This window comes from Gymnogyps californianus, chromosome 8, assembly GCF_018139145.2.
Source record: "Gymnogyps californianus isolate 813 chromosome 8, ASM1813914v2, whole genome shotgun sequence".
Classification (NCBI taxonomy): Eukaryota; Metazoa; Chordata; class Aves; order Accipitriformes; family Cathartidae; genus Gymnogyps; species Gymnogyps californianus.
Genome location: NC_059478.1, coordinates 8,389,177 through 8,414,822, shown reverse-complemented (window position 1 = coordinate 8,414,822; position 25,646 = coordinate 8,389,177). Strand labels below are relative to the sequence as shown.

Genomic DNA, 25,646 nt, shown 5'->3' with positions numbered 1-25,646 from the left:
CCAGCACGGAACCATGGCCGGACAGGACCTCGGCGGGGCCGCAGCAGCCGCGGAGACCTTTGTACCCTTGAGCAAACAGCAGTGGGGCCGGGGGGCGGCGGGGGCAGGAGGGAGGGAGGTTTGGGCTCAAGGACAAGGGACTGCACAGACAAGGCATCACACACTCGCTCCTTCTGGACCCTTTATTGAGTGTGGGGCTACCCCAAGCCCAGCGTGGGGGCCAGGGGCGGCCGGGTGCGATGCTCCCCCAGCTGAGGGGGGTTCCAGGTGCTGCGGCCATGGGGAGAGTCCTTGCTGGCAGTCAGGGTTTAGAGGTGGAGCTGGAAGACCTCGGTGATGCGTGACTTCAGCTCGCCGAGGTCGGACAGGGGGGCCGAGAGCCCCACGACGCTCCACTGCTCCCCTGCCACCGTGCCTGAGCTGTGGTAGGACTGGAGCTGGACCCCCGCCTTCCCCAGCAGCCCTGGAGAGGAGGAGAGGTGTTAGGGACTGCAGGCTGCCCCATTGCCCCAGCACCCGACGGGTAGCAGGGCTCTGCCCACCCCAGCGCCCCTCAAAACGTTCACGATGCCGTTTCTTTCCCCTGCCCCAAGTCCTTTGCTCCAAGCCCCCAACGCTCTGCCCAAACTCCCCTGTCCACCCCTGTTTCTCCATGCAACATCTCCCTCTCCCTGCTGCAGCAGGGGCTCGGCTCTGGGGCAAATACGGGGTTCCCCCAGGCTGCCCCCCCCTGCTTGGGGGCAACGTGGGGAGCTCACCAGCGAGTGCGGGCAGCGTGTTCGGCTCAGAGGCTTTGGCTCTGTAGATGAGGATGGGGCCAGCCAGTGGGGCCGGCTGCTTGAAGGTGGCCCCATTGATCTCCCGCAGCACTGGGGTGCTGCCCTGCACTGTCCCTGCCGCCCGGTGCGGAGTGCCCTGCAGGGACACCTGCAGCAAGCCGGTGCTGCCATCGGGCTCGGGGGCCACGTCGCCGTGGCTGGTTGTGACCTGCCGGAGAAGTGCAGCCACTCAGCACCCAGGTCCTGCACGTGGCAGGGCATGAGGAAGGGATGTCCTCGGAGGCCACTCCAGGGAATGGCCCCCAGCCTGAGAGCTGCGTTAGCAGCCCCACAGGGCAGCCCTGGGAAGGATGGGGTCTGGGTGTGCCAGGCTGACGTGCGGAGCCCCAGCTGTCCACGCACCTTCAGCCCAGCCTCCTGGGCCAGCAGCAGGGCATTCACCAGGGTCACCTCCTTCTGCACCCCTCCAGCCAGCATGCCCGCAGCCACGGCAGGCATCAGGTAGCTCCCGGCCTCCCGCAGGGGTGTCCCTGGGTTGCAGGGATGACGCAGGGGGTGGATGGGCCAGTAGCAGAGAGGTCAGCCCTGCACTGGAGCAGCCAGCCTGGGGCTGGTCCTTCCACCCACCCATTCATACACCCATCCCTACTCCCATCATCCCACCCATCCATGCACCCATCCATCCCATACACCCATGCCCCCATCCTCCCATCCCACCATCAACCACTCTCCTGTCCATCCCTTCTCCTGGCCACCCTCCCATCCATCCTCCCATCCGCCCAGCCCCGTGGGTCCCCATGCACCCCGCTGCGCTGCCCTCCCATCGGGGTCCCGGCACCCAGACACAGGGCACAGCCTGCCCGGCTCACCTAGGGTGCAGACCTGCACGCTGCCCTGCGCTTGCTTGCCCGCAGTGCGCAGCACCGTGCCCAGGGCCCTGGCCAGGGCGATCCAGGGCTTGGTCTGCGGTGTGAAAGCCTTGCTGAGAGCCTGCCCATTGACCTGCAAGGAAGAGCGGGGTGAGCGATGAGAACCCGCCAGCGAGCGCACAGGGTTGCTCCCAATGCACCCATGTTTGACAGACGGGGAAACCGAGGCACGGAGGTCAGGTGCCCAGCGGGGGGACTCACTATGCCGGCCAGCCCCTTCCCCGTGGCCATGTCCACGATCTGCATGGCGATCTCCTGGCCGCAGCGGCTCTGTGCCTCCCGCGTGCTGGCGCCCAGGTGTGGGCAGCAGATGACGTTGGGGTGGTTCACCAGATCACGGTCCTTCGGGGGCTCCTGCCGACACAGCCCCCTCCTACCGTCAGCCCCCGGCACCCACCCGGGAGCCCGTCGGGTCATTTACCCCCTCTTCCCTTGCAAGGAGGGAGCTGGAGCAGGGCTGTGCCTGGTCCCAGTCCCACAGGGTTTGCCGGGCTGCCCTGGCCTGGCTTGGGCAGAGTTAAGGTGATGCTGAGCCGAAGCCGAGCTCGGGGGGTTCCTGCGGCCCCGCTCACCTGCGTGAAGACGTCGAGGGCAGCCCCGCCGCACTGCCCCGACCGCAGCGCCCGCAGCAGCGCACCCTCGTCCACGATGCCACCGCGGGCACAGTTCACCACCTGCACACCGCGGCGGCACTTGGCAAAGGTGCTGTCATTCAGGAGCCCTGCGGAGGGAGTGCTGTGAGTGGTGGGGAGCTGCCCCGGCTCCCCCCAAGCCCCCACCCCACGCCAGTGCCCGCCCTGTACCCATGGTGGAGGGCAGCAGTGGTGTGTGCACCGTGATGAAGTCGCAGCGGGGCCAGATCTGCTCCAGCGGCAGCTGCTCCACGCCGAAGGCGGCCGAGGCTTCGGGGGTGATGATGGGGTCGTAGCCTATGGTCTGAGGCAGAGCGGGTGCTTGCTCCTGCAGCCTGGCACGATGCTCGCAGCCAGGCCAGGGGAGTCCTCGCTCCCCATCGCTCCTCCCTGCCCCGGCTCCTTACCTTCATGCCAAAAGCCTGCATGCGGGTGGCCACCTCCCTGCCGATGCGCCCCAGCCCCAGCACGCCCAGCGTCTTCCCGTTCAGCTCCATGCCCATGTACTAGGGTCCAAAGCGGAGAGTGAGCGAGCACACCCCACGCGGGCACCCGCCACCCCATCGTGCCTGGGGTGCTGCGCCCGCCTCCTACCTTCTTACGGTCCCACTTGCCCTCCTTCATGGAGGCAGCTGCCTGCGGGATCTGCCTGAAAGGGGAGGCTGCGGTCAGCGCAGGGGCAGGGGGCTGCGGGGTGCACGTCTGTCCCCCCCGTCTGCCCCACGCTCACCTGGCCAAGCACAGGATCATCCCGCAGGTGAGCTCAGCGGCACTGAGGCTGTTCCCAGTGGGTGTGCTGGGGATGGAGAGCGGTGTCACTGGTGTGTCACCCCCGGGCTGATGGGGGTCTGCACCCCGTGAGGATGAAGACCCGCAGGGGGGTGCCACGGGGTGCCATGGGTGGGGAGGGCACCCTGTTGAAGCCTCCCCTGTCTCCCCAGGAGCACAGGCAGGGATGTCCCCGTGCTCCTGCTCTTACTTCATGACCAGGACACCCTTCCTGGTGGCCGCCTCCACATCGACGTTGTCCACGCCGGTGCCCGCTCTGCCCACTACCTGCAGCCTCTCCGCCGCCTCCAGCACGTCGGCCGTGACTTTGGTGGCCGAACGGACGATGAGCCCATCGCAGTCCTGGGGGGGACAGACACGGCGGGTGGGACCGGGATCGGGGCCGGGGATGGCGGTCCCGGGGTGGTCCCAGGGGGGTGGCGGGTTGGGGACAGCCGCTGCCGGGGGCTGGGATCCGCCGAGCGAAATCGGCCGGGCTCTTGCATCAGACGGGAGGCGGGAACCGGCCCCGCTGGTCGAGGAGGGGGGGTCCGCTGCCAGCCGGGACAGCCGGTCCCCAGCTGCGGCCACCCACGCACCCACCCACCCGTGGGTACAGCCCGGCCGCGCCGCGCTCACCCGGATCTCCCGCAGCAGCTCCTCCTTGCTCAGGCCGGGCTTCTCCTGCACCCGGAGGCCGCCGGCCTGCAGGATCTCCCGGCAGCAGGGGTCCAGGCTGTCGCTGATCAGCACCTTCTGCAGCTTCCCCAGCGCCATGGCGGGAGCCGGGACCGGCCGGGATGGGACGGGGCGGGACGGGACGGGACGGGGGTGCCGGCTCTCTCCGCACGCCGCCGGGAGGCTGCTGCCGCCCGTCCGCCGCGCTAAAAGGGCTGCGAGCGGGGCACGTTTTTCGGGCTCATTGGGTCCCGTCTCCATAATCCCACCTCCTTCCCCTCCCCGCCCCAGCCCGCCCGGGTCCCCCCCCCCGCCCCAACCCCGGAGGGAGGGAGGGAGGAGGCGGAGGGGCGCGGGACCGGGGCTGTGCCGGGCCCCCCAGTAGCCCGAAAGCGAGGAGGAGGGGTGCCCCGGCAGGATCCCGCTGCCCCGGGGAGCCACGAAGCCGGGGGGAGCGGGGGGCAGCGCGTCCGCGCACCGCGGCCGTGCCTCAGTTTCCCTGCCCCGCACATCACAGCACAGCGAGGCAGGAGGGGAACGGTGGTGGCAGCCACGGTGGTGCGGGTGGCTCCCCCAAAGCTGGGGGTGCCGCTGGCAGGGGAGCAGCTCGGCCCCCAGTCCATGGCGAGACCGGCCATGCCCCCCCAGCTCGCCCAGGAATGGAGGTTCCCCGGATCCCAGAGCCCAGATGTGAGGCAGTGCCATGGCCCCTGCCCGCCCCCGACATCGCACCCGCTGTTGAGCAATGCCCCCGATAAGGGGCCGGGGGCACGGGGCCAGTCCTGGCCACCGGCTCCCAATGACGTGGGGTGCACGGGAGCTGCCCAGCAAACGCCCTCCGTGGGGCAAGAGCCACGTGGCTGCGTCCAGTGACCTCGTGGGGGAAAGTGCTGGCCCTCCAGAGGGGACGGTGTGGGGACCTCACGGGGCTGGGCACAGCCCAGCATGGTGGATGGTGAGGGACAGAGGGCATCCCCTTGCTCATGGGGACAAAACCTCACAGCGCAGCTGGACCAGACAGACCCCAGGTCCTGCCCATGGGGGAGCCAGGATCCGGCCCTTCCTTGCCCACCGCTTTCCATGCGCTGGGGGTGGGCAGCAGGGGCACGGTGCTCCCAAGCCAGGTCCTGACGGGACTGAGCCCTTCCCAGGGCTGTGTGTGCCCCAAGCAGCAGGGCTGGACCAAACTGCCCCGTGTGAGACCTGGGGTGGCCCCAGAGGCCGTTAAACCCAGCAAAGCCCAAGTGACGGACCTGCTGCAGCTGCCAGGAGGTGGCCAGGATGGCTGCCCTCACCGTAGGCAGTGCTGCCAAGGTGCGAGAGCCCAGCGTTATGTACACCGCGGCACTGCATACACCCCGGTGCGATGTACAGCCTGGCACTACCTATACCCTCGTGCTACGTACACCACAGCCACAGCCAGGGAACAACCGTGACGCCAGAGGGGGGAAAGTCCGAGGCAGCCGACCCAGGGCGAGAGACAGGGTCAAGGGCAGAGGCTGGAGAAATCTGCAGCGGGGTCCTGAAATGGCCCCTCAGCAGGGCTGTGTGACCCGGGAACCGGGACAGGGGTCCCGCTCCACAGCCTCTTGCGTGGCGTGGGCTGGGGGCACCCACACTGCGGGACGTGCCGTGGCTGGGACATAGCCCCGCAGCCCCGCAGCCCTTGGCACAGCCTTGCCGCTGGCCCTGGCCTCCGTTAACCATTAAGACATTGCTCAGGGCACCCACTGACCCAGTATCCCCGTGCTGGCACTGCCTGAGTTTGCCCAACGCCTCCGTATGCCTCCGTGGTCCCTCACCCACACCTGTGGCCTGCTTGTGCGGAGGCCATGCGTGGCCAAGCCACAGCTGCCGCGGCGTCATGTTTGCCGGCTTTTCCCAGCCGGCTGGTGCCCTCTCCTGGGGAGCAGCGCCGGAGGCACAGCCCTATAGCACCCTGGCACCCCAGCACCCCATCCCTCACCAGGGGCCTGCTGGGACACGGGGAGTGCTGGCCGGGTGGCGATGCTGGCAGGCATGTCCCCCCACTCCTGGCCCTCCAAGGCAGCCCGCCGGAGAGACTTGAATCCGGTCCCTGCCTGTGCTCGAGGAACGGCCCCTCGGGCTGGAGGGGACCCCAAAGCTGGCAGGGCCAGCGGGACGGGTGCCCGGGGGACATGGGCTGTGGTGGCTGATGAGCCATGACCGAGATGGAGTGTGGGGGTTACGGGGACATGGCACCCCACTGCTGACCCCGTTAGCACCAGGGTCATGGATGGGCTCTGCTTGGTGGCAGGTAGGCAGGGCCACAGGGGACAGCTGGCTGAGGGGCTGTGGGTGCAGGATGGAGGAGTGGGGCCCGGCAATGGGGGAGTGGGGGGGGGTGTCCCTGCAGAGTGGATGGGGCTGGGGGAGAAGGCGGGGGCAGCACTGGGACTGGGGTATCAAGCAGGGAAAGGAATTAGGGGGTCAAAGGGGACTGGGGTTATTGGGGTTGGGATGGGGAGTGACAAAGGAGAGGCAAGGGTGGGGAGATTGGGGGTGTTAGGTTGGGATGGTGGGTGTTCGAGGGGGGTTAGGGTGATGGTGGGGTCAAGGGGGATCAAGGGTGATAGGAATGTGCCAGCAGAGGACTGGGAAGTCATGGAAGATTAGAGAGCAAGTGAGGGTGTTGTGGGGCTGGAAGGGTACCCGGGGGGCTCATGGGGCCCCAGGAGTGACAAAGGGATTGGGGGTGTCAGGCTGGGATGGAGGCATCCAAGGAAGACCAGGGCGGTAGGGGATGACAAGGAGGACTGGGGGTAACTGGGGTGTCAGGATGATGGTTGGGGGTGCCATGGGGGATCTTGGCTAACTGGGGGTCTTTTGGGGTGACTGGGAGGATTGGGGCTCAGCCCAGAGGGACTGGGGGGAGTGGAGGGTTGGGGCAGGGGGTGGCTGTGTCAGCCGGGACAGGCTGGCTGCTGGGCGGGGGGACGAAGAGGGGGATGGAGAGAGGGAGCAGGGAGAGGGCGGAGGGAGGGAGCGGGGAGGGGAGGGAGGGAGGGAGGGAGGGAAGGAGGGAGGGTGGGGGGTCAGAAGGAGGGATGGAGGGAGGGAAGGAAGGATGGAGGGAGGCAGGGATGGATGAAGGAGGGAGGCAGGGAGGAGGAGGAGGAGGAGGAGGAGGAGGAGGGGATGCAGCGGCGGGCGGAGCCGGCCGGTGCCGCAGAGCCGCCTCCCGGCGCACGCTGGGGCGGCCCGGCAGCGCCTGCGGAGACCCGCCGGCTCGGCCCGGTGCCGCCCGGTGCCGCCGGTGCCCGGCCCGGTACTGCCCGGCCCGGTGCGGCGGTGCCCGGCGGGGCAGGATGCGAGCCCCGCGGCGGAGGTGAGAAGCGTGTTCGTGCGTGCGTGTGTCATCCGTGGGTGCGTGTGTCCGTGAGTGATGCGGGTCGGGATGTCCGTCTGCCTGGGCACGCGTGGGGGCTGCGTGTGTCCGGGACACCCGTGGGGCTGCGTGTGCCCACGCTGGGCTGTGGTGATGCTGCGGCAGATTGAGGCCCAGGTACCAACCGGCGTCGGTGTGGCCTGGATGCGGCCGGGATGCGGCCGGGATGCAGGTGTGCTCCCTCGGGGCTGTGTGGGGCTGGACACTGCCTGTCCCAAGCCCCATCCCCCTTGGGCCGTGGGTGTCCCCTGCCTGCTGCTGGGGTCCCGCGGGTTGGCGCTGGTGGCGGGGCTGTGGGACACCCTGCTTCCAGCCGGGCTGGTGGGTTGCTGGGCCCCAGGCTGGGCAAGCCCAGGAGCGCTGCTGGGCATCCAGGCAGGGGGTTTGGGGGAGCTGCCGGTGTGCGGGAAAGGAACAGGGGCCCCTCGTCCAGCACCAGGGGCACATGGGTCTTTGCTGCGCTATGCCATGAGGACCCAGGGGTGCCAGGGCAGTGTGTGCTGTGCCAAGCGAGAGGGCAGGAGCCGTAGGGTTCTGCGGGGCTGGGCTGGCACCAGCAACAGCACTGGGCTCTCCTTGGGGTGCTGGGCAGGTGGGGTTTGCTGGGAGATGCTGGACCAAGGGTGGCCCTGCAGGAAGGGCTGTGGTTCGGGGTGCCAGCACAGTGAGCTTGGCTTGCCCCATCTCCCCAGCCCCGTTTGCATCCTCTCTGCTCTTCCCCTGGTTCTGCCCATCCCCAGTTCCACCCTGAGCCACCGGCCAGATCGTTGGTCCTGGCACCTGGCCAGGGCTGCCGGGCCCCGGGAGCCGTGCTGGCTGCCACGCGTGCGGTGCCGTGCTGGGAGCCGGCCTCGCCAGGAGTGTGGGTAACGCCGCCCCTGGCTCCCCCCGTCCTGCCGCGCTCAATGGAGACCTTGTTGCCGTGCCCTGCGTGCAGGCAGTCGGTGGGCGGCTGTGCCGTGTGCCGTGTGCTGTGCACATACGCCCAGGCGGCTGCCGCGGTCGTGGCCGGCTGTCCCCCGCTCCACCTCCCCCGTGGCGGCACTCAGCCCCTGCTGAAACATTTGTGCCGACGAGTCAGCAGGGAGCCGGGCTGTGCCACGCTCGGCATCCCGGCCCCGGCACTGAGCTGCCACGCTCGCCCTGGCCTTGCCCAGCCCTCACCACGGCCCCTCTGCCAGCCCAGAGACAGTCGCTGGCACCTGGAGTGGCTGTGGCTGAGCATGGGGCTAGGGGCTGCCGCCCATCCCTCTGTCCATCTGTCTGTCCACAGGAGGTAATCCAGCAGCAGGAGGAGGTGAGTTGCTGTTGCTGTGCTGAGCGGTGCCGGGTGCTTTGGGGATGCTCTCTTGTGGGGCAGTAGCCACCCTCAGGCAGCCCACGTGCCATGGCTCTGGCAGCCACCCCTGTGTTCTCCCCTCTCCCCCGCGGCACCCCAGAGTGCTGGTGCCGGCGGGCGGCTGCGGTGGCCCTGGTGCAATGCCATGGAGATGCTGTGAGTCAGCGGGTGCTCTGAGTCAGGGCCGCGTGGCACCCCTCGTGCCAGGGCTTGAAGGTACATCGGGGTGGGACGTGCTGCCAGGCGGGTGGGAGGCCCCAGGGCTGTGCCCCTCTCCGGCTCTGCGCTGTGCCGGTGGCTCTGCTCCGTGCCCCAGGGTGGCATGGCCGGCATGAAAGGGCTTTTGTCCTCCTCCAGCCCTGGCAGCACCGTGGCGGCCCCCCTTCGCAGCAAACAAATTCCCAGTGTTGGGCACATGGACAGGGAGGGGGGAGCCCCCGTCCAGCCCAGCCGGCCGTGGCTGCAGCAGAGCCCGGGGCTCCTGCTGGTCCCAGCATCTCTGTGGCCCAGCACGGGGCTCCCAGTCCTGGTGTTGGGGGTGTGCTGGCTGGGCTGCGGGAAACCGGGTGCTCTGCTCACTCACCCCAGAGCCCATGGCCAGCCACGACGCTGGGCTGGCCCTGCCTCAGGGTGGCCCTGAGGAGCCCCCACGGCACTGGAGTCACAGGAGCTGGTCACCCTCCTGCCTGGGTATCACCCCTCCGGGCGTTGCATCTCCTTGGGTGGTCTGCTTCCTCTGGTATTGCACCTCCTCGAGTGTCGCACCCCCGGGTATCGCACCTCCTTGGGTATTGTACTGTGTCTCCGTGGGTATTGTGCCTCTGGGTATCGTGTCTCCTCGGGTATCAGGCGTTTGGCTGTCATGCCTCCTTGATTGTTGTCTCCGGGTATTATCCTTCTGGGTGTCATGCCTCCTTGGATGTCATGTCACTGGGTATTGTGCTTCTTCGGGTATTTTGCCTCCTGGGATATCATGCCTTGGGATATTGTGCCGCTGGGTACTGTGCTTCCTTGGGTATTGTGCATCCTTGTGCATCTTGCGTCTGGGTATTGTGGCTCCTTGGATGTTTTGTCTCTGGGTATCGCACCACTGGGTATTGGTCCTCCTGGGGTGTCATGCCTCCAGAGATCATGCCTCCTTGGATATTGTGCCTCTGGGTATCGGGTCTCCTCAGGTGTCATGCTTCTGGTTATTTTACCTCTGGGTGCCTCCGAGTATCATGCCTCTGGGTACTGTGCTTCTGGGTATCGTGCTGGTTATGGTGCCTGGCAGGGCGCAGGGCCATGCCTGGCCAGTGCTGGTGTGTTTAAAGCCATCATGCCTCAGTTTCCCCTCGTGATGGGTTGTTGCTCCAGGGGCCGTGGCACCCTGTGGCTGCCTCTGCCTGCTCCGTCCCAGGCTGGCAGTGCTGTGTCCCCTGCCTGCAAGGTGGTGGTGTGGTGTGCCCGGCTCTGGGAACATGGCCCCAGGGCCCCTACCGTGGCCTATGCCACAGGAATGTGCTGGCCCTGCCCGGCCGTTGGGGCTCAGCCTCGTGCGCGTGGGCAGGGCACTGTGCCCACTGTGGCGCTGGGGGCGAGTGCCCACCTCCCTGCTCATGGGACCCCACCAAAAAGCTGTCATGCTGAGATCAGAAAATAAATATTCTGATTTTTTTAAAAGGAAAAAAAATCTGGGTTTTTTTATTTGTGGGTTGGTTTTCTTTTCTCTTTCTTTTAAATCATGAAATGACTCACGCTTCTCAGCTGAAAATAAACCTGATTGTGGCTGCGGTGGGGAGCTGGTGAGCTGTGATGGCGCAGAGGCACGGGGCCCCTCGGAGAGCGGCCGGGGCCAGCCCTGCCTTAGGCAGCCGCTGCTAGCTGCCAGCACCCAGACCCCCTCCCCGGGGCCGCAGGGGTGTGCTGCCGGGGCTCAGGTGGCCCTGCCAGGGCTGCTAATGGGGCTAAAGTGCTCCTACGGGGGCACCGCCATCTGCACGGCTCTCAGGGCCTTGTGTCTTTGCACTTAGAGCGGATGCCTCCCGGCTGTGGGAACACACACGTGCACCCCCACGTGTGCACGGATGCCCGTGTGCCCCTGTGCACGCATGCACAGGCATGCACACACACACCCCCATGCACACTCACGGATGCACAAGGGTTTTGCCTTGCCTGGAGTTCGCCCCCCACCCCAGGCAGGCTTTTGCGTGACCGTTTGATGTCGGGAGCTCGCCTCTGCCGCCCCCCCGGTGCCCACCAGCTGCTTGTGACCCCCCCGGGGCGGGGGAGACGCAGTAGCCACTGTGCAGAGCCCTTGGTAAAATCCCCCACCGCCCTCCCTGGCCCCTCTGGCACAGCAGCTGGGTGGTGCATGGGGGGCCCTAGGGGCTGGACCCCTGATGCTGTGCGTGACATGGCCGTGTGCTCCTCTCTGCAGGGACCCCTGCAGCGGCGACGGGCCAGCCGTGCTCCCCGGAGCCAGCGGCATGGCGGGTAAGACGCCCCGAGAGCCCCCCGTACCCTGCACACCCTGTTCCCATGCCCTGCCGAGGGTGATGTGCCGGGGCTCAGCACCCTGGCAGCATGCATCGCCCCAGGGGATGGCCAGCGGCTCGCCGGGCCCCGAGGCATCCCGGCGTCCCTCCCGGTGACATCTCCGAGGCAGGCAGTGTGTGGAGCAGCCGCTTTGCTCGTCTGACTGCCGCTTGCCCTCGCTCCCTCCCAGCTTCCCAAGACGGGCCGTGGGGTGAGGGCGACGAGGACCCCGCGCCAGCCGAGCCGGGGGGGTCCCACGGCCCCTCGGGTGCTCAGCCCCAGCCTGGCCCCTTGGTGCAAACGTGTCTCCTCCGGGACCTGGAGATGGGTCCCCTCGCCCAGACGCAGACCCTGCGGGACTTCGAGCAGGTGAGACCGCGGGGTGCCGGGACCCCCCCCATGGCACCGGCGGGACCCCCCCATGGCACTGCCAGGACCCCCCCAGCACCGCCGGGTGCTTGCAGGATACCGGCTGGATCCCCTGGGTGCACCAGTGGGGTGCGGAGGGCAGGAGAGGGACGCAGGGCAGGCGGCGGTGGGACGGGGAGAGGGGGCTCAGCCCCCCCGGGCGCCGGGCTCCCCCTCGCCGCCCTCCTGGCTGAGGCGGGCGGGGGCCGCCGGGGCTCGGGTTTCACCGCCCGCCCGTCCCCGCCGTCCCCGCTCCGGCGATTCCTCAAATAGCTCCGGGAGGCGGAAAAAAAAAGGAGAGGGGGCCGCGGCGGGGCCAGCGGCGGGAGCTGCGGGCGGGCAGGGACCCTGGGCCGTGTCCCCGGCGGCGCCATGTGAGGGGTGCCGGGATGCCCCCCCCATGGAGCGCCGGCCATGGCTAACGGGTACCGCACGCTCTCCCAGCACCTCAATGACCTCAAGAAGGAGAATTTCAGCCTCAAGCTGCGCATTTACTTTCTGGAGGAGCGCGTCCAGCAGAAGGGCGAGGGCAGCCGGGACGATGTCTACCGGCGGGTGAGCACCCGTGGGGGACAGGGATGGGTGCCCAACGGGGGTTTCCCTCCCAATGCCCTCTCTTTGCCGGGAGGGGATGGGGCCAGGGGACTGGAGCTGGTGAGGATGCCAAGGAGGGCATCCGGCACGGCACTGGGTCTGGGAGAGCTGCTGTGTGGGAGTTTGCCCCTTGCTGCCTTTGACAGGAGGGGGGAGAGGGTCGGGGAGAGCGTCCCCGGCCCGGTGGGGTGCCCAGGGTGGGTGGCGGTGCCAGTTTGGGTGCAGACAGATGTAGCAGGTACACCCCATTCCAGCTCCAGTGGGCTAAAATACCACCCGTGCCACTTGGTGCCAGGAGCACCCGAAGCCCTGCCATGGGGTGGGGGACGCCCATGCCACCTCTGATGCATTCCCGTGGGCAGCGGCACTGGGGGGTCCGGGCAAGCATGGGGGCATCCTACCCGCCTCCCTCCCGCCCCGCAGAACATCGAGCTGAAGGTGGAGGTGGAGAGCCTGAAGCGGGAGCTGCGGGAGAAGCAACAAGCCCTAGACAACACATGGTGAGTGGGGCCGGCCAAGCCCCTCGCCCCGGGGTGGACGCGGCACCCACACACCGTCTGCGGCGCTTGCGTAGGCACAGGGGACGAGGGTTGTCTGCCTGCGCTCTGCCCGCAGCGGGCAGCGGAGGGGTTTGCAATGGGGCTGGATGGGTTTGCAGTGGGGCCGGGCACCCGCAGGGCTCCTCTTACAGCTCCGGCGCCAGCCAAAAATAAAGGGCAGCACCTGTTTGGCGGGGGAGGGCAGCGCCATGCCTGGGGGCCGTGGTGCGGGTGTCCCGCGGCGGGGTACCGCTGGGCGGGGGGGCCGGGGGCACGGCAGCTGGGGAGCCCCTGGTTTCGGGAGTGTGCGGGGACTGCTTTGGTGGTTCAGAGCCTGAGCATGACCTGGTGCCACCGGAGGAGTCGTGTCCCTAGGGCAGCGGCACTGGGAGGTTACAGTACACCCTGCCCAGGGGTCCTGCAGAAACAGCACCCATGGCATGGGGGGAGTTGGGCTGGGGGCACCTGAGGTGGCACAGCTCGCCCAGCCCAGCTGGTTTGGGGTGGGGGCTTTTGCAAAGGGAGGCCATGCTGTGCCGTGCCATGCCATGCCATACCATGCCATGCCATGCCATGCTGCACCCTGCCAAGCCATGCCATGCTGTGCCATGCCATGCCATGCCATACCATGCCATGCCATGCTGCACCCTGCCAAGCCATGCCATGCTGTGCCATGCCATGCCGTGCCATACTGTGCCATGCTATGCCATGTCATGTACTGTGCCATGCCATAGTGTGCTGTGCCATACCGTGCAGTGCCATGCCATGTCATGTGAGATGCCATGCCATACCACGCTGTGCCACATTGTGCTGTGCCATACTGTGCTGTGCCATGCCATGCCATGCCATGCCATGCCGTGCTGTGCCTGGCAGGGTGGCCGCAGAGAACCAGACGACCCGCAGCCAGGCAGCGCTCCGGCAGCAGTATGAGGAGCGGCAGCGGGAGTCGGAGCATGTCTACGAGCTCCTGGAGAACAAGATCCAGCTCCTGCAGGAGGTGAGCCCGGGGGTGGTGGGGGCTGGGGGGGGGGCTGGAGGCCAGTGCCTGGGGGCTCACCCCGCTGCTGTGCAGGAGGCCAGGCTGGCACGGAGTGAGGCTGAGCAGGCCACGGCACTGGCCAGAGCCGAGGCGGAGCGGTGCCGGGAGCTGGCAGGGAAGCTGAAGGAAGCTGCGAGGACGAAGGAGGAGGACAGGAGCGATGATGGCTGCAGCGCCGTGGCCCAGAGGTGGGTGCCCAGGACCCGTCCCCTCTATGCTGCTAGCTTGTGCCCTGTCCCGGTCTTTGGGGACTACCAAGGGGCTGGTACTATGCAGGGCTGGGGAACTGCGGGCATCTGGGGGGGTGGAGGGGTCGCCCCAAGGGGAGAGAGATGGGCTGTGGGGAAGGGGGAGCAGCCCTGGGGTTGCTCTGCTTTGCCCCAGAGATTGCCCCCCCCAGCTGTCCCCAGTGCCATCCCGGGGCCATCCCAGTGCCTGAGCATCCCCTGCCCTTCCCTCCCTCTCAGGAGGATCGAAGAGCTGACCCAAGAGCTGGCCGCCAGCAACCGGCTCGTGGAGACGCTGTCAGCCGAGAAGCGTGACCTGCAGCAGCGCCTGGAGGAGCCCCCAGCCGTGGGGGGGCAGGTGGGTGGGCAAGCACGGGGGGACCCCAGCCCGGCACCGTGGGGAGGAGTGCACCCGCCCAGGGCTCGGCTGGCAGTTGTCATCCCTGTCCCCTTCTGGGGCTGTGGCCGGGGCTGTGGCCGGGGCTGTGCCACGTCCAGCCCGGCAGCATCGGGCGTTTGCACAGCTGTGCCGCGGTGCTGGGGGGGCCGGGAGAACCTGGTGCGCGGTGTCGGGGGAGAGGCCACCAGCCTGCACAGTCCTTCTGTGGATATCAGTGCCGCCTGCGCCCGTCTGCCATTTAAATCCCAGGTCTTAAAATACCCCCGGCAGCCCGGCGCGGTGCCAGGTGGGATTTCGGGGCTGCGAGGGATCAGAGCAGCATGTTCCTGGCAGCTGCACGGCTCTGGCCATGCTGCGTCTTGATGGCACAGCCCTGTCCCCAGCAGCCATGGGCCATCAGTGCGTACGCTGCCCGTGCGGTGGTCCCGCCAGGGGACCCCGGCGTGTGCCTACTGGGTGGCACGGGGTGCCGTGCAGGTACTGGTGCATGGGTGCTGGTGGCCTTGTGCTGCGGGGACGTGCCCCCCTGGTACTGCCTGCTGGGGCTAGGCACTGGGGCTGGGCATTGGCACTGGCATTGGGGCTGGGATGTGGTGCTGGCACTGGGGTGGGGACCTGGCACTGGTACTGGGATAGGCTCTGGCACTGGGGACAAGCACTAGTGGGGGGCGCTGGCACTGGGGCTGGGCACTGGCATTGGGGCGGGGCCCCGGCACTGTCACGGCCGCTGTCGCTGTCCCCGGCACTGCGCTGTGCCAGCCCCGCGTGTGCCCGGGGCGGGCCGCCGGCACCCACTGCGCATGCGTAACACTCGGGCGTAGCGACTACAAATCCCGGCAGGCGCGGCGGCCGCCGCGCACGCGTGGGGCCGCCGCCCGCCGCCATCTTGAAATCTGACCCACAAGCCGGGCGCCGCCGTGGCAGGAGCATCCTCGGCGGCGGCGGCGGCGGGGGGAGGCGGAGCGGCGGGGCCTGTGAGGCAGGGGGGCAGCCCGGGGTGAGGGGCAGCCCCGGGGAAGGGGGGCAGTGAGGAGAGAGGGGGCAGCCTCGAAGGGGGGGGAGCTGTGAGGAGAGGGGGGCAGCGAAGGCGGGGGGGGGCAGTCGGGGGGCAGCCAGGAGAGGGGGCCAGCCCTGGTGTGGCTGGGCTGAGATGCGAAGGAGATGTTGTAAGGTGGGATGTTTCTGTAGCACCAGGAGTCCCGGCGTGTCACCCACCTAAAAAGGGGGGATTAGTGGGGTGAGAAGTGCCGGTGGGCTCAGGGCTTGAGGGAGCTCGGGAGATGTGCTGAGCGAGCGGTAGAGGCCTCAGGACGGTCTCTTGAGAGCCCCCAGAAGTAGGTTTGGGTGCTGGTTGGGAGGGAGGATGAAGGAAGCCTGCCGGATCTGTGCCCGGGAGCTGTGCGGCAACCAGCGGCGATGGATCTTCCACACGGCAGCCAAGCTGAACCTCCAGGTGCTGCTCTCCCACGTCCTGGGCAGGGAGCTGTGCCGGGATGGCAAATCCGAGTTCGCTTGCAGCAAGTGTGCCTTCATGCTGGACCGCATCTACAGGTTCGACACTGTCATCGCACGCATCGAAGCCCTCTCCATCGAGCGCCTGCAGAAACTGCTGCTGGAGAAAGACCGCCTCAAGTTCTGCATTGCAAGCATGTACCGCAGGAACAACGAAGACTCTAGCACAGATGACAGAGCTGGGGATGGGACTGTGGACCTTTCTAACCTGCCTGATGTACGGTACGCTGCCCTCCTTCAGGAGGACTTTGCTTATTCCGGGTATGAATATTGGACGGATCAAGAAGAGCACGGCTTGGAGCCACACAGCTGCCATGCTTCAGAGGGAGTGAGTAACCGCCCGCGGCGCTGCCGTGGCTGTGCCGCGCTGCGGGTGGCTGATGCCGACTATGAAGCAATTTGCAAAGTGCCGCGAAAGGTGGCCAGAAGCATCTCCTGCGGGCTGTCCAGCCGGTGGTCAGCCAGCATGGGCAACGAGGAGTCATCCGTGTGTGACGTGGTGGAGTCTGCCAGCGCTAGAGTGGCTGTGGAGGGGGAGAGCATGGAGGAAGGCACGCCTGCATCCTCTGTTGAGTCCCTGGACACGACTGTGGAGGCAAGCCCTCTGCAGCAGAAGGACGAAGATGCAGATAAGGGGATGAAAGGGAATGGGAAATGTGATGATTTCTCAGATGACCGCATGACCCCAAACTCTTTGCTGAGTGGGAACAGGCTGGAGCTGGCCCTCAGTTTGATCAAGACTTTGGACTACAAACCCCTTCAGAGCCCCCGAGGCAGCAGGCTACCTATTCCTGTGAAGTCCAGCTTGCCCCCTCCCAAGCTCAGCCGTGACTTGGCAGATGGCAGCGCTTCTGCTGGCTTAGCATGTGCTGGTTCTGCCTTCCTGAACGCAGACAGAAAATCCTTTTCCAGAGCTCCTTTGGGTCTTTCCCTGGAGATTTCTGAACTGCAGGAGCTGTGGGACGACCTCTGTGAGGATTATATGCCGCTGCGGGTACAGGTAGAGGTCATTGTGCCGTCATTCGATTGAGCAGGGTCCCTGTGGCCAGACACTGAGCCCACTAGGGATTCTTCTGTGCTGAGATAATACAGATAGCCACGTGTCGCTGAACCCAGGGCTAAGAATAGGCAGCTCGGTCCTTTTTAGGTGTGCTGCCTCTCTCCTCTGTCATTCTCCTGTTGTCTGTTTCCTCCTTGTGTTCTGGGAAATTAGCCGTCCCCGCCTCCATCAGCTCTCCCTGTCAATGCAGCCTGCTAGATGGGTCTAAGCTCTTTGCATGCTTTGTCATTTTTCTGCTGAGAAAACACCAGTTTCACTTCAGCTTTCTCTTTAAGAAGTCAGTGTGACTTTTACCCACAACCAAAGGGAGTGTTTTAAGCTTCTGGGCATGTGTTTTCCAGCAAATGTATTTTCTTTGTGCCTGGGTAATGGTTCAGTGTCAGGAACGCCTGCCTCCAGAGCCCTGCCTCTGCAGATCAGGCCTCCAACCTGCCTAACGTGCAGATCTGCGCAGGGATCTGTGGCGCATGCCCTGAGGAAAAGGTGTTTCCTTGCAGGTGGATTTGTGCCAGAGGATGACTTTAGGGTTGGTATTCTAGATAATTGGTTTATTTTCTGATCCTTTGAAAAGATTCATCAATTAGTGGCAGGTGTTGCTGAGAGGCGATGAAAGCTCCTGCTTTCGCGGGGCTTCCTGATGCTGTTATCTGCCTCAATGGTAGTCCTCGTGTAGCTCCGGATTGCCTCTGTTTTGCTGGCTTTAATGAAATCTTCATTACTATGCAGTCAAAAAGCTGAACTTGTAACTCCTTTACCACTTTCCTTAATGAATAGAAGGCCTCAGTCAGCTTCAATTCAGGAATATCCATGTCAGCCTAATTGCATTCCCATTAGCAGCCTTAGTGCTGTCTAATGCTCTAGGTAGCCTGGGGGATTAGAAAAATGCTTGTTTATTACTATGGCAACTGTGGCTGTGCTGAATTACACTTCCTATTCAGCCAGCACTGCTTGCTGTCCCATCTGCTCGGGCGTTTCCCAGAGCTGTGTGCTTTTCCCATAAAAGCCTGCTCAAGAAATGATGCTAGGGAGGAATGTAGAAAAACTAATTTTCATCTGGTGCACAAAAGCATCGTGCTGGCAGCCAGCGACTGAAGACGTGAAGCAGGGTGTTGATGCTGCTCCTGTAGGCTGTGTCGCTTGCTACTAATTTTCACTGCTAGGGATATATTTACGGCATAAAAATAGGCTTTCTCTTAACAGAACGTGGTGCAATCAACGTGGCATGTTTACAGCTTGGCTTTGTGTCATGCGTCACCATCCTCGTCTGGGAACTGCGTTTGAGGAGTTTCTCCAACCTCCAGCCTCTGCCATCCGACCGTCCCTGCCAGGAATTCATCCTGCAGGATTTTTTACTGCCTGTTTCTTGCCGTGACAGCAGCAGTTGTGATCTTCGGTGCAGGTTCTGGCAGAAGGGGGAAAGGGCTTAATCCTTCCGATGGTTTTAACAGCAAAAATGAGAAGTCGGATGCAGCTAGTAGACTAAATAGTTCTTGTATAAATGGTTTTTCTTTGACTTTTAGAAAGAGTGTTGCTTGTACAGGTACTGCTGTCCAGCGTTTCATATGCATAAACGCCTTTCTGGTAATGTGAAAGGAATATATAGGACCACAGTTCCCTTATTACTTTTGGGAAACTGCAGTTCTTTAAATTTACTGCTGTAAGCTACAATGACTGAGAGCAAGCTGGTGTCGGGGCACGTGACCTTGTAGGTAGTGTCTTCTTGGGCATTTTCTTGAACCAACAGTTCTTCCCCTTCACCACCACAGCCCCAGGAAAATGCCACCAAATCAAGCCTTTGTCAGACACACTCTTGCAGCTGCCTGCGGTGCCGTGCTGGCAGCGAGGGAAGTGTTGCCCTACTGACAGCCGGTCTTTTACCCACTGTTCTGGGCAGATGCGAGCTTGGCAGGCTTAGATAATGCCGTGATTATTATTTTTTAAAGAAGTGTTCTTTAGTGTTAGTGTGTGCTGACATTGCTGGAGCTGTACTGAGGAGAAGTTGTCAGTAAAATGCTGATGTAGGATAAACCGCTGGGGAGCCGTGCTCCTGACATGGCTGCGGGGAAGCATGAGGGAGGCAGCTTGGGCTTTGGAACTTTGGACTCTGCAGCTGGCTCTGCCCTTCCCCTCCCTGCTCTTAGCTCTTTGCAGGCTTTCTGCTTATTTTTCTTTGGAATGTGCAAATTGTGAGGAAAGGTGTGTGTTCCTTTTTTTTTTTTCCCCTCTCCTCTCTTTTCATCAACCTTATTTCAAAATAGCTGCTGTGTGACAGATCCCAGCAGCTCTCCCTGTCTGATCTGAAGCCTTCAGGCTGGGCAAATTTGAAATTACTTGCTGTGACTGTTTAAGTTTTCACCAAAATCTTAACAAAACATCAGGGTAAAGGGAAGCATTGCTTCTGTATGTGAGAGGCAATGCACAGGCCTGGGGGAGCTCCCCTGTGCTGCCTGTCTTTCCCAGAGACAATGTTTCTGTGGCTGCTGAAGATGAGGATTCAGTCTGACAGGGCTAATCAGAGTTTTCTGCTGTTCTCCCTGTGCTGTGCTGCCTGGAGCTGGTGCTCCTGTGTGTGCTCTGAAAAGCTCTGCCATGTTCTCATAGCCTCTGCGCTTCAACTCTGCGCTTGCCAGGGCTCCCACTTAAAACAGACACCAGTACAATCGATCTCATATCGCTGATGATATTCAGGAATACTTAATGAGTCCTGTGAGGGCTGGGGTGGGTGGCTGGGTTTGAATGCTGCTCTAGGGAGTCAGCAACTCACTAGGCGGGAGGTAGCAAAATAGTAAGAAGGGATGACAAGGGATTAGTGTGTGCTCAGCCAGCAGGGTCTGGCAGGCCACGTGTCAGAAAGCAGGCTGTTTCCATTCTCAATAAATGGGTATGTGTCATGAAAAAAAATCTCAGCTGTGGCACTGAATTTGCTACGGTTTGTGGAGCTGCAGGGAATCGCACACGCTGTGGGTGCTGGAGCATGGGGAGCTGTGAAGGAGAGCCTAGAAAATTGCAAGTGGAGGGGTTCAGAGCAGGGGGGGACTGCTAGGTCATGGCAGGAAGGTAGCTGGTGGGAAGGATTGAAGGTTGTGTGCTTGATTAAGACAGAAGCTTGGCAGAACATGGGAAGAAGGAGCTTGGTTCGGTGCTGGTTTTGAAGCTTTTTGAAGCTGCCAGCAGGGCACATGGGAAGGAGGGGAAGTTTCAGGGATGTGGCTTGGGTGTGGGGAGCAGATCCGTCATCAGCCTGCAGACAGTGGTTAGAGCCAGACAAGCTGCTGGGTTCATGGTATGGAAGTGAGGAAAGAGAGGGAGCTCAAGCAGAGCCTTGGGGGAGCAGGGCACTTCTGGCAGGTCAGGCAGAGAGCTTCCAGGTGAAGAGAGACATGGGCAGCATGATGTTTCGGAGACAGTTAGAAAAGCACAGTGGGCCATGTTTAAGCCCATGCTGCAAGGTCTGTGAGGGCTGACAGCTGGATAGAAGCAGCCAGTGCAAGACTTGAGCCATTTCTCTCCTTTTTTCAGAATTTGCAGGATGAACGTCAGCAGCCGGCTCCAGGTGACCCTGCAGCGGGGGAGCACATGTCCAATCTGTGTGCTGCAGAGCTGCAGGGCAAAATCCAGCAGTTTGAAGCTGCCAACAAGGTATTTCTTCATGAACAGCAAATTCAGTGCCTACTAAGTCTGATGTAGTTAGTATTGGAGGGTGCCTCCTAGCCTGGCCAGAGGCAGGCGTCTGCACCTCCGTTCTAGCAAGGGTGTGCACTGACGCATGATTGTCAGTGCTGTTGTCTGCCAGCTTGAGTTAAAAGCATTTACTTTTTTCTGCAGCTGAGCTGTGTACATTTTCCATATTTATTTTTGCAAACCATTATTTTGGAAGAACTTCCCACTTGCATGGTGAGCCTTCTGGGAGCTGGTGAAGGAGAGACGCACAGGGCTATTTCCCTTTCTCTTCAATTTGCATGAGCTGAGCCTGGTGCAGGAGAGAAGGGCACCTGCCTTTCGAGACAGCTGCCTTCTTTTTTCAAGCAGTAAGGAAGATCAGTGCAGAGGGGGTCCTGTTTTCATTTTGATTTAAAGGCTTTCTTAGGAAAGAAACATGCATCTGAGTTGTCTTGAGGCAGATCAAATTTAACACATGTTGTGAGGGGTAGATGTTCTTAGTTATGCTCTTGAACTCTAAGGTAAATTATACCCACTGGGAAAACAGGGGGATTAAATGGGGAAAACACATCAGGATGGGATCTTTATTTAAATCTGGGGACAGCTGTAAGCTGTTGGAGCCGCCTGGACCACAAAGGTTGACAGGGAAATAGAGGCCCAAGGCCCTGCACTGTGAATGCAGTTGGAAGTGTTTAAACAGGTTAGGGGGAGTGTCTCTTAGAGAAGAGATAATGACAGGTATGTAAACTAATAAGCAACAAGAGGAAATCATGTGGCAGCACCAGCTCCTTAAGAAACTGATGCTTGAGTAAGTTGCGAGGAAGATGCCTATCATCCAAGACTAAGAATGCCAACAGGCAGCATGTTTAGAAATGCTAACAAGCAGTTGCTTAAAGGCACAATGTGCGCTGCATCATGAACATTATGGTGAAAGCAGAGAACTGTCCTAAAACTGTTTGAGATGGTAGTCTCTTTAGGGTGAAAATGTCAAAGGCAAAAGTTACTTAGGTTGTAAACCAGCCACAGAGACTATTGAGATGTTCCCCTTTGCTTTGCAGCCGTGCTGTTGGCATGCTGGCACTGCCTAGGCTCTGTTGTGTTGAAGCCAGAACTTGAGGCTAAATAAGCCACTTATCTGATCAAATGTAGAATTACCTAGACCAGCAGTTGCTGCAAGAGTGCCTGGGTGGTCGAAGGAGGCAGTAAGAGAAGGAGCTGGAAGACTGTAAAGCGGCAGCTGCAATGCTCTGGAGGACCTCAGAAGCAAAGGGGACAGTTTTTAGAATGTGTAGCTTCTCCATGTTGATTTTTTTTTTTCCAGATCTCTTGGGAGGTTTTTGGGCTGAAGCAGCCCCTTTCCTCTTAAGGGAACAGAAACAAATGATAGAAACTGGGAAGGCTGCTGGACAGTAAGCAAGACTCTCCTGGAGTATGTGGGAGGCAGTATGATATGTGAACCTGAGTCTGGAACTTCTGCCCTGCACGTGGGGGCTGCATTGGAGGGACCAGAAGCACTGGAACAGTCCTGTGGAGGGACTGAAGGCTTTGTGTTTACTCACTGGTCTCCACCCAGCTCAAACAGTAATTACAGACTCTAGAGGGAGCCACATTGATCTTGATCTGGTGAACACCTGGGCTGTATGGACTTGAGTAAGGAGTGGCATGAGTCCTAAGGGTTTATGGAGAGCATTAGGCAGGATTAAAAAGACAACATATTTCTGTCTTCAGTTGTTACAGGAAAAGCTGAATGAATTGAATTTTGAATTAAAATCTCTCCAAGAAACATCGCAGAAGCAAGATCGTACAATCCAGAGTCTGAATGAGGCCCTGAAGAGCAAAGAGAGTAAGGTAATAGATTTGGGTGGACAGGGTGGTGCTCACCAAAAGAGGAAAGTGTGCTAGCCCTGTAGGCGGTGACTGAAAAGGAATGCTTAAGCCATTGCTAGGCAGGCTGGATCTCTTTAAATTATTTCTTGCAAAGCTTTTACTTTCGTGCGATGCTGACGTGTCATAATCCACGCTGGAGGCTTGGGACGGGAGGGTTTGTGCTTGGTTTGCCAGTGACTGGGCTTCCTATCCTTTGGCTCGTAGTCAGAAGAGCTGTACCATATCATCGAAGGGCAGAATGAGACAATGGCCAAGCTGCGGGACATGTTACACAGAAGCCATCTGGGACAGTTGCAGGTATGTCCCTGGAAAGCCTTAGATACATCAGGTTTCGTTCTGCAGGGATCCTGATTTTTAAATCGCTCTTGTGAAGTGAATCTTTGAGTTTCTCTGCTTCCCACTCTTGTCAGATGTCAGAGAGCCCACTCTCATCCCAGGAGCAGCAAATGTCACTGCTAGACCTTCAGAACACACTTTTCTGCACCAAGCTGGAGGTGCAGAAGCTGAAAAGAGCTCAGCGCCAGAAAGAGCATCAACTGGCTGAAGCCAGGAGAGCAACCCAGCTCCTAGAGACCATGGTGCGTGAAGAAGAGCAGCAGAAAGAGGCAACCTGGAAACACAACCAGGTATGACAAGCACTTAGCCTGGAAGTCTATGGCTTAGGTCTCAGAACTTAAGAAGCACTGATGTAGTCAGTACTCCGCTCTCATTCATCATTTCTGCCCACCAATCTGGGCACACTTGGCTAACCCCTTGTCACATGTGGCAGGGAGAATTCTCCAGCCTCCTTAGCTTCATACCTGAGGATTTAGAATCAGCAAAGACACTTGATAGTGGGTATGTTGTCACTTGTATGTCTTTGGCTGGTGCAAATGTCCCATCTCTTTTTGCGATGTTACAAAGTTATTGTCCACTGCTGCACAAGTTAGCTGTGATTGACTGTAAAGCTCTGCCTGTGGCCAGAGCAAGGGGTTTAGATGGACGGATACCCTGGGAAATGAAATAAATTCAAACTTCATCACCGTGGAAGTGTGCTTTGAGATGTGAAAGCTGTAGTGTTGCAGAGTGTTTTTGGCTGTTCGCAGAGCCCTTGTTGCTCTTGGCTTCTTCAGATTGGCCTGCTGTTTACAGGTCTGTTGAGGACTGACTGCCAAGGTATGTGCTTTTCCCTTGCAGGAGCTGCGTGCTGTGGTACAGCAGCTGCAGACAGAGCTGGAGGAAAAGGCTCAGCAGCTCCAGACTGTGGAGTGGGAGAAATGCCGTGAGCTGCAGGCCCAGGAGCAGAGAGTTCAGCGTTTGAGTCAGCATCTGGCTCGCAAGGAACAGCTTCTGCAGGTGAGATGCAGAAAGATTCAAGCTGAGCATAACTAGCCAGGGCCCCTGCTCTTCCTTTGGTATTTGGCAATGCAAAAGTCAGTCTGTAGCTTTCACACATGCCCTTTGAAGAAGGGAAGGAAAGAGATGCTTCTGGGCTCCCAAGATGAGGAAGAAGGCACAGGTGCCTGAGTACCTCAGCCCACAGCAATACCTGGTGAGCCCTGGTAGATGCTAGTCAACCAGCCCCAGGTGCTGGGACTCGACCACCCTTTAATGTGGGGGGTAGAACAAGTGTAGGGTGGAGGTAGTCAGCCCTGATTCCCCTGTGCTGCTCTCTGGGCGGTTTCTGGACTGACAATTGTACTAGGCGTGTTTGTGTGTGACCTCTAGGAATTGAGGGAGCTTCTGCAATGCCAGCAAAGCTTGGACAAGAGCCCTGCAGCCATGAATGCCATGTTAGAGAAACTGCAGCAGCGAGTCAGCGACAGGGATGCTGCTCTGGAGGTGAGCACAGTCTGTTGGTGATGTCTCGCTTTTCCCTGAGGCTCAGCCTTTGGGCTACCATCAGCGGTGCAGCCCCAGGCTGACCCCAGGGGTGACCATGTCTTCTACATGCTCTTCATGGCTCAGCCTTCCAGAGGAGTCCTCTGAAAGGGAGAGCTGAGGTGTCCCACACAGTGAGTGGTGGGTTGCAGAGCCCTACTACCCCATCCTGAGCAATCACCTCCCCTCACCCTAGCGAGCAGTAGATGAGAAGTTCTGTGCCCTGGAGAAGAAGGAGCAAGAGCTGCAGCAGCTCCATCTCTCAATAAGGGAGCGTGGAAGTGACCTGGAGAGACTGCGCAGTGTCCTATCCAGCAATGAGGCCACCATTCACGTGAGTCTTTGTACCTGGGTATGCGGAGTCCAGCCTGGCTGTGGTGTGGTGCTAGACAAACCTTCCTGTGAATGCTCTGGTGGTTACTGGGGAGAGTGGCTGCAGGGTGTTTGCCTTCCTCTGGCCCTGTGTGCAGGGCCGGTTCCTGGGTCACTTGTGTTACTGGGCGTAGATGTGAGTGTGGTGTCTGGAGAGGACAGGGTTGAATCTATGTGGCTCCACTAGCAGGAGAGAGTGGTATTTCCAGTTCTGCTTAATTCAGGATAAAGTCTCTGTCCCTGGTTGAGCTGCTTCTGTTGTGGTCCCCAGAGCCTGGAGAGCCTCTTGAAAGCCAAAACCCTGGAACTAGAGCAGGTCTCAGCAACCTGCCAAAACCTCCGCTGGCTCAAGGAGGAGATCGAGGCCAAATCCTGCAGCAGGCAGAAGGAGCAGGAGGGAATCATCCAGCAGCTGCAGACCTGCCTGCATGACAGGAACAAGGAAGTGGAGGTAAGGCCTTAGCTTGGCTTCCTGAGCCTTCAGCCAGTTTGGCTGCAGAGAGAGTGGTCCCAAACCAGAACCTCCTGGCTGCCTGCCTCTGAGGAGGGCACTTGAACCTGTGTCTGGTGCTTTGGAAGTTGGCTGCTTTTGGCACCTGTAAATACCTGTGCTTGCTGAGACGCTGCTCTCAGCTACACCCAGGCTGAAGAGCTGTTCGTCCTTGAACAGCTTACAGTTTGATGGTAGCAATGTCTCTCCATCTCTCCCTTCCTCCTTGTTCAGGAGCTTACAGCAACTCTACTGTGCAAGCTGGGCCCAGGACAGACTGAGGTAGCAGAGGAGCTGTGCTTGCGTCTCCAGCACAAGGAGAAAATGCTGCAGGATCTCCTCAGTGACAGGAACCATCAGACCATGGAGCATGATGCTGAAATCCGGGAGCTGCTGCAGGCTGTGAGCACCAAGGATCAGCAGAGCAGAGTGAGTTGAGTGCAGTGCCACAGTGGGGAGGCTGGGGTGGATGGCTCTGCCTTGCATTAAGCAAACAGAAGCTGCTCTCTGGCTGCTGTTGGTTTAGCCTGGTGGAGCTGTTGAGTGT

General features: G+C 61.3%; 2 protein-coding genes across 5 annotated transcripts in view; one reads left to right on the top strand and one right to left on the bottom strand.

Moving 5' to 3' along the window:
- Positions 1-163: 163 nt before the first annotated feature.
- PHGDH (phosphoglycerate dehydrogenase) lies at positions 164-3,947 on the bottom strand. The gene is made up of 12 exons (XM_050900722.1): positions 3,748-3,947; positions 3,320-3,471; positions 3,071-3,136; positions 2,935-2,989; positions 2,748-2,846; positions 2,512-2,644; positions 2,281-2,429; positions 1,910-2,062; positions 1,649-1,781; positions 1,182-1,309; positions 759-987; positions 164-463 (listed from the first exon to the last, which is right to left on the bottom strand). Exons 1-12 carry the CDS (start codon positions 3,883-3,885, stop codon positions 309-311), a joined length of 1,590 nt encoding a protein of 529 aa, XP_050756679.1. The 5' UTR covers positions 3,886-3,947; the 3' UTR covers positions 164-308.
- Positions 3,948-11,873: 7,926 nt separating this feature from the next.
- PDE4DIP (phosphodiesterase 4D interacting protein) overlaps positions 11,874-25,646 on the top strand; it is a 30,713-nt gene continuing 16,940 nt past the window's right edge. For 2 of the 4 annotated variants that reach the window (XM_050901148.1, XM_050901150.1), the window contains exons 1-10: positions 15,414-16,770; positions 20,350-20,469; positions 22,219-22,338; positions 22,582-22,674; positions 22,788-23,003; positions 23,554-23,712; positions 24,085-24,198; positions 24,434-24,571; positions 24,881-25,060; positions 25,334-25,528. In XM_050901148.1, coding sequence (XP_050757105.1) covers positions 15,622-16,770; positions 20,350-20,469; positions 22,219-22,338; positions 22,582-22,674; positions 22,788-23,003; positions 23,554-23,712; positions 24,085-24,198; positions 24,434-24,571; positions 24,881-25,060; positions 25,334-25,528 — 2,484 coding nt within the window. In that variant the 5' untranslated portion in view covers positions 15,414-15,621. Of the gene's footprint in view, positions 12,015-12,476; positions 12,554-13,465; positions 13,590-13,664; positions 13,820-14,098; positions 14,217-15,413; positions 16,771-20,349; positions 20,470-22,218; positions 22,339-22,581; positions 22,675-22,787; positions 23,004-23,553; positions 23,713-24,084; positions 24,199-24,433; positions 24,572-24,880; positions 25,061-25,333; positions 25,529-25,646 lie in introns of those variants that run through there. The other 2 variants (XM_050901151.1, XM_050901152.1) reach the window with 2 other exon arrangements.

Excerpts from the sequence above, each read along its gene's own strand:
- PHGDH (XM_050900722.1), bottom strand. The coding sequence starts at position 3,885 with ATGGCGCTGGGGAAGCTGCAGAAGGTGCTGATCAGCGACAGCCTGGAC. Across the intron at positions 2,847-2,934 it reads GCAAGTGGGACCGTAAGAAG|TACATGGGCATGGAGCTGAA; the intron begins GTAGGAGGCGGG and ends TTTGGACCCTAG. Across the intron at positions 2,430-2,511 it reads ACTGCTGCCCTCCACCATGG|GGCTCCTGAATGACAGCACC; the intron begins GTACAGGGCGGG and ends CTCCCTCCGCAG.